The following is a 6,778-nucleotide window of genomic DNA, read 5'->3' on the forward strand; positions in this document are numbered from 1 at the left end:
CTTGATGACATGGAGTTAGTTTTCACATTTTTAATAACTTTTTCTATGTCATTTTTAGAATGTGTTTAGTGAAAATCATATTCTACATTCTTATTTTATTTTTCTAATCGTATATATCTTTTTAGTGGACACGGTAAGATCGGGTGCAATCTTTGGGATGAATTTGTCACAAGATTGGTCCAACATATTGAGAAATAACCTATTTCTGAGTTTGCTATTATTATCGAGTTTGCCAAATTCAATATATTCAAAGGTGCCTTATTACAAATATATAACTATTCAAGTACATAATTAAGAATTCTTTTCTAATCATTAATCAACAATCATTTTATAGGAGCTATGGGTATATCCAACACGAATTATAATTCAATTCTGTACGTTAACCCTAAATTTCAGGAGGTTAAGGATTTCAGGCAGAGGTGACTTTATTTAATTTTTGTATTGTCATTTTTTTTTTACATTCTCATCTAAGTATTTGTTTCTCATAGTACTAACAGTCTAACATTTTTATTACAAAATTATAATGTCTGGGGTCTCTCATGCCAATCAACTCACTCAACTTGCTGCAGATCTTGCATATAACCTGGAAGATGATCTCCTAAATCAATCTACTTATAAGCTTATATGTGAGCTTAAGGAGTTAATTGAGGTTTGACTCCATCTCATATAAATAACCAAGACTTATTATTTATGGCATTTCTAATTTTTTTTAAAATTCTAGAATGGTTCTTATGTTACCATTGGAACTGTTCTTGCTATCGATTCAAATAATGGTTGGTGGTACAAGGGATGCAAGCAATGTTTCCATTCTCTGAAAGAAAGTGATACATCATATCATTATACTACCTGTGATACATTTCCATCTTCTCATACTCCTAGGTAATCAGTTTATAAGAACCATATCACATTCATTATTTCATTCTATCATATACATTAGCTAATTATCATGTATTTGTATTTTTTTTAAATCATGTATAGCATTAACTTAAGGGTTACTGATGACATTGACACTGCATCATTTATTTTATACGACAAAGAACTACAAATTTTTTTGGCACTTTCTTCTGAACTTAGGCTTGCTCAGCTAACCAAGGTACTATTTAACTTCGTATGCTCCAATGGGCATCATATACTGCTACAAACTTTTTGGATGATAATTCAACATGTTTTTACTAACATTTTATTTTTTTTACAAGGGTGGCATAAATGAGGAGTATCCCATTGAGTTAGATTCTTTTAAGATTAAGATCTTATTTAAAGTTTCTGTTAAGATGGAAGACATTAACTCTTTCCAACCATGCAAGATAATAGTTATCAAGATATGTGGAGAGATTTCTATCATTTCTGCTTTCGTGGACAAGCATAACATTTATAGCGTGAGTTAATTTCATTCACTTCTCTTTGTACAAAAAATTTAACGCCAGTGATTTCCTATAATTCAACTAATAAATATTTATAGATGGTGACGCTGGAGATTCTTTTGCATGTGTTATTCCATCATATGAAGAAGGTAAAATATATTTTTCTTTTAAATTTGGTGTTTATTCCAATTTCATTAATATTTGTTCACTATTATACAAAATATAAATCTGTACACCTTCAGATATGTGGGATGCTGGTGATCCTGTTTATTTCTGCATTTATTGTAAAGCAGTAATGTGGGATGCTGAAAGACTTTCCAAAAGTAAGAAAAATAAAATTGCAAAGTTTGGTTTATGTTGCATGGATGGAAAGGTTAAGCTTCCATTTCTTAGAGAAGTTCCTATTATTCTTCAAGACTTGCACTGTACAGATAATGAGAAAGGAAAATACTTTTGGAAACACGTACGTAAGTTTAATTCTATATTCTATAGCTGGAAACATAAATTGTACTTTGAACAATGGATCAGCTCCACCTACATTTTCAATTAGTTGAAAAAATTATTATTCAATTAGTAGTTTACTTCCAATCGAAAATGATAGGCCCAGATTTGCACAACTTTATATTTATGATACGGAGATTGAAATTGAAAATTGCGTATCTACTGTAAGGTACACAGTTCAATCAAGTTACTAATTTTTTTTCATGAATTAATACTTAATTTGCAATAAATCAAGTTTTAATTATTTTTTAAATTTTAAAATTTATGCTAGTAATGTTGATTCCTTGAACACTATTGAAAGTGAGATTGTTTACCATCTCAAGAAAATGATAGACAATCATAATCATCTTGCAAAAAGTTTTCATTCTGCCAGCGATAGATTCAATACCAAGAATCATGCAAATATTAGGATGAAGCTTATTTGTAATCGGATTAAGGATGAAAGAGTATACAACTTACCAACAGCTTCCGAGGTTGCTATTCTAATTGTTGGAGACATTGATTATTCAATTCTAGAAAGAGATATAATCATTGAATCCACTTCCAAGAAATTGCAAAGGATTGATATTCTTCACCCGTTGTAATTGCCACTTCAATATCCATTAATTTTTTTTGTACGAAAAAGATGGTTTTAGACCAGGCATTGAACTTCAACAAGATACGGGAGTCGTTATACAAAGAAGAGAAAGAATATAAGCATGAGAGGGTTCTTCTCATATCGAATTCAAATGAGATTTAAAGATTCTTCAATTTTGTTTTATTCTCGAAGATTATTTCAACAATTCTTAGTGGATGCTTACAAAATGATATAGTCTGAATGTCTCAACTTCATAAGGAATAACCAACCGAACTTGAGGGTTGACAGGTATAGTGCACTACATGAGTCATTGGTTTGAGGTGAAGCAAATGCTGTCACTACCGGTCAACGTATAATACTTTCGAGTAGTTTCACTGGTGGACCAAGATACATATTTAACAATTGTAAAGATGCTTTTGCAATTTGCAAATATGTAGGATATCCCAGTTATTTTGTCGCAATAACATGCAATCCTGAATGTGATGAGATTAAATGTCTACTAAAGGATACAGGTCTTAAAGTGGTAGATCGTCCTGACATAGTCTCTAGAAACTTTCACATAAAGTTGAATGAGCTTATTATGAACTTTAAGCAAGGGAAATTCTTTGGCAAGATATCTGCTTGTAAGTAATACAAATTTTGTTGTTTACTTAACTTTTATGTAATATTGTTAACAGGTGTTATTTATGACAGATGTGTGCATAATAGAATTCCAAAAACGCAGACTACCACATGCTCATATTTTGTTATTCATGGATCTAAATCATACACCTAAATCACCAGATCAAATTAACAAGTTGATTTCTGCTGAGATACTAGATAAGATATGGAGGCCTAAACTATATGCAGCAGTAGAGAAGTTCATGGTGCATAGATCGTGTGGTCATCATGACAAAAAAGTCTTTGCATCATCAACGGACGTTGCTCTAAGTTCTATCTAAAGCCATTTCGAAGGAGGACTATCATTGATGAGGCTGAATTTTCGAAATATAGAAAGATTGATAACGGTCGCTCAATTTCTAAGAAGAATGTTGTACTTGACAATTCTTACATTGTACCAAACAACCCGTCGCTGCTGTTAAAATATGGTTGCCATATTAATGTGGAGCAGTATCAGACTTCTACAATAAAATATCTTTTCAAATACGTTCACAAGGGAAATGATAGAGTTATATTTGCTTTTTATCAATCAACAAGTGATGGTGATTGTCAACAGGTTGTTGATGAAATACATAATTATTATGATTGTAGATACATAGCAGTATGTGAGGCTGCTTGGAGGGTATTTTGGTACAACATACAACAAAAAGAACCTTCGATCATTAGATTACCATTCCATTTACCTAATGAACATCCAGCGGTCTTTAAGGATCATGAAAACATTATTGATGTTATAGAAAGGGTAGATGGCAAGCTGACGAAGTTGTTAGCATGGATGCTGGCTAATTAATTGTTTCCTTTTGGTTGATCTCTTACATATAGCCAATTTCCTAATAGATTTGTATAGAAGGATGACATATCCATGTGGATGCCAAGAGAGCAAGGTTTTTCAATTGGTCGATTGACGCATGTGCCCTGTGGCAACGAAGAAGATTATTACTTGAGACTTCTATTAAACATACAAAAAGGTTGCATGAGTTTCATCGATCTTCAAACTGTCGATGATGTTGTTCATTCCACCTTCAAGGAAGCATGTTATGCGTTAGGGGCTGTTGCAAGATGATAAAGAATTTATTGATACTATGATAGAAGCAAGCACATGGGCTTCTACGAGTTACATTAGAGATCTTTTTGTTGTTTTGTTATTATCAAACAACATCTCCAGTCCTATAAATGTCTGGCAAAAATGTTATCAAATACTTTCTGAAGACATCCTACATTCTGAAAGGAAAGTTCTACACTGTGAAGGTAATATTTTTAAACTTTATTTATTCTCATGTACATATTTAAGTTTACAATGATAATTTTAGTTATTTTCAATACAGAGTTACAACTATCTGATGAGCAAATTCTGAATCTAACTCTTTACAAGATTGAAGAAAAATTACAAGCTAATGGTAGATCGCTTAAAGAGTATGATCAGATGCCTCTCCCATCCTTGGATGCTATAAATGGAATAGAAGATTGTCTAATAATGGACGAGATGAACTTTGATTTATCTGACCTGAGAGATGAGTTGTTAAGAAACTTACCCAAAATGAATTTAGATCAGCGAAAAGCATTCAACACTGTTATTCAGGCTGTTAATAAAGATGTTGGAGGTTTCTTTGTATATGGATATGGTAGTACTGTAAAGACATACCTTTACAAGACACCTTCAACTACTATACGTAGTAAAGGTGAAATTGTATTGAATGTGGCATCCAGTGGGATTGCATCCTTATTATTCCCTAATGTTCGTACAACTTATTCAAGATTTAAGATACCACTTGATCTAAATGAGGATTCTGTATGTTGTGTCAAGCAAAACACTTCTCTAGCTAAGCTGGTATAAGCAAAGCTTATTATATGGGATGAGGCACCAATGTTGAATAACCTATGTTATGAAGCTTTGGACAAATGTTTGCCAGATATTCGAAGGTATGAGAAATGTTATAATCCAGATTTGCCTTTTGGTGGGAAGGTTGTTTTGCTAGGAGGTGACTTTAGGCAGATTCTTCCAGTAATACCAATGGGATCACGACAGGATATCGTGCTCTCTTCCATAAACTCATCATATCTTTGGGAATTCTGCAAAGTTTTGAAACTGACAATCAACATGCACCTTACAGTTGGAGCAAACCAATCCCAACTAAGGCAAATTTCTGAATTCGCAACGTGGTTACTAAGTATTGGTGATAGTTTGATAGGTGATTCAACTGATGGAGAAAGTGAAGTAACCATTCCCAATGACATCCTTATTTAGGATACTGACGAAGCTTTCGATCAGTTGGTTTATTTTGTGCATCCAAATTTGTTGTTAAATTTAAATAATACATTATACTTCAGAGATAGAACAATACTTGACCCTACACTTGAGATTGTTAATGATGTGAACAAGCTCATCATGAAATATTTAGTGGGCGAGAAGAAGACCTATTTACCTCTGATTCATTGTGTGTAAAAGAAGGAAACATGGAATCCGAGTTAGATACAATCACATCGGATGTTCTGAATGCTGTCAATTGTTCTGATTTGCCGCCTCACCAGTTGACTCTTAAAGAAGATGTACCAGTTATGTTACTACGACACATTGATCAATCAAATGGGTTATGCAATGGAACAAGATTACATGTACACAAGTTGGGCAATTATGTTGTTGAATGCATTACATTAACTGGTGAAAAAGCAAGACAAGTGGTTCTAATACCACGCATGAACATGATACCCAATAATCAAACTATTCCATTTAAGTTTCAGAGGAGACAATTTCCATTAATTGTCTCATTTTTTATGACTATTAATAAGTCTCAAGGTCAAATTTTGACAACTGTTGTTTTATATTTGCCCAAGCCTGTTTTTACACACAGTCAACTTTATGTTGCTCTTTCAAGAGTAACATCAAAATATGGGTTACGAGTATTAATTGAGAATAATTTTACCAGATTAAAAGATACAACCATTAACGTGGTTTATAGAGAAGTTTTTCAAAATGTCTGTTGATTATGTATGGTTTTAAATTCTATTTAACATGTATTTTTTAAACATTTATGTTCCACGAAAATTGTTAATTTTTGTATGTACTGCTTTATGTAAAAGTATGAAGTTTTTTCTTCTGAATTGTTAAAAAAGTCATATATATACTCTTTCAATATTATAAGAAATTAAAGTGATATAAATATTTTTAAGTAACGATCCAATTTATTATAAAACACTCATACATATGTTAATAACATAAAAACACTTTCATAATGAATGGTTTACATTAAACTTACCATACCCGTGCATCGCACGGGGAAATTCACTAGTTATTATTATTATTATGTATGTTATTTTATATATTAAAAATGTATATTTTGATATTTTAATAGTTGATTGATAATTAATATATAATATATATGTATATGGATATATATTATTTTTGAACAATACTTTTAATTATCAATCTAATTTTTTTAGTCTTACAATTAAATAATATATTTTAAATTTATATTTTTAAATATTATTGATCAATTACTGACAAAAATAATAAATTTTATTGGCATTGTAGTATAATATATAGGGGGCTTCTGTAGTGGCCAAGAAGTTAAGGTGGGTAAAATGATGATGTGTGCTGTATTTGTTGGTGACACGTGCAGTGGAAACTTGTGATTGACTATACTATGACCAAGTAAATTTATTAATTACAGTAAAAATAATA

At 31.5% G+C, this 6,778-nt stretch overlaps 2 protein-coding genes across 2 annotated transcripts; both read left to right on the top strand.

Annotated features, from left to right (window-relative positions):
• Positions 1 to 2,487: 2,487 nt before the first annotated feature.
• LOC107613435 (uncharacterized) lies at positions 2,488 to 5,344 on the top strand. Its single transcript, XM_016315424.1, has 7 exons — positions 2,488 to 2,568; positions 2,675 to 2,727; positions 2,809 to 3,062; positions 3,133 to 3,316; positions 3,433 to 3,848; positions 4,425 to 4,892; positions 5,010 to 5,344. The coding sequence occupies exons 1-7, from the start codon at positions 2,488 to 2,490 to the stop codon at positions 5,342 to 5,344; spliced, it is 1,791 nt and encodes a 596-aa protein (XP_016170910.1).
• A 209-nt stretch (positions 5,345 to 5,553) lies between these two features.
• Positions 5,554 to 6,081, top strand: LOC107613426 (uncharacterized). Its single transcript, XM_016315412.1, has one exon. The coding sequence runs from the start codon at positions 5,554 to 5,556 to the stop codon at positions 6,079 to 6,081; it is 528 nt and encodes a 175-aa protein (XP_016170898.1).
• The last annotated feature ends 697 nt before the right edge of the window (positions 6,082 to 6,778 follow it).

This window comes from Arachis ipaensis, chromosome B1 (assembly GCF_059453495.1).
Source record: "Arachis ipaensis isolate K30076 ecotype BB chromosome B1, ASM5945349v1, whole genome shotgun sequence".
NCBI classification, from domain to species: domain Eukaryota; kingdom Viridiplantae; phylum Streptophyta; class Magnoliopsida; order Fabales; family Fabaceae; genus Arachis; species Arachis ipaensis.

Bases quoted from the DNA above. Each gene is read 5' to 3' on its own strand.
- LOC107613426 (XM_016315412.1), top strand. From the start codon at position 5,554: ATGGAATCCGAGTTAGATACAATCACATCGGATGTTCTGAATGCTGTC.
- LOC107613435 (XM_016315424.1), top strand. From the start codon at position 2,488: ATGGTTTTAGACCAGGCATTGAACTTCAACAAGATACGGGAGTCGTTA. The intron at 3,063-3,132 runs GTAAGTAATACA...TATTTATGACAG, and splicing joins CTTTGGCAAGATATCTGCTT to ATGTGTGCATAATAGAATTC. The intron at 4,893-5,009 runs GTTGTGTCAAGC...AATGTTTGCCAG, and splicing joins TCTAAATGAGGATTCTGTAT to ATATTCGAAGGTATGAGAAA.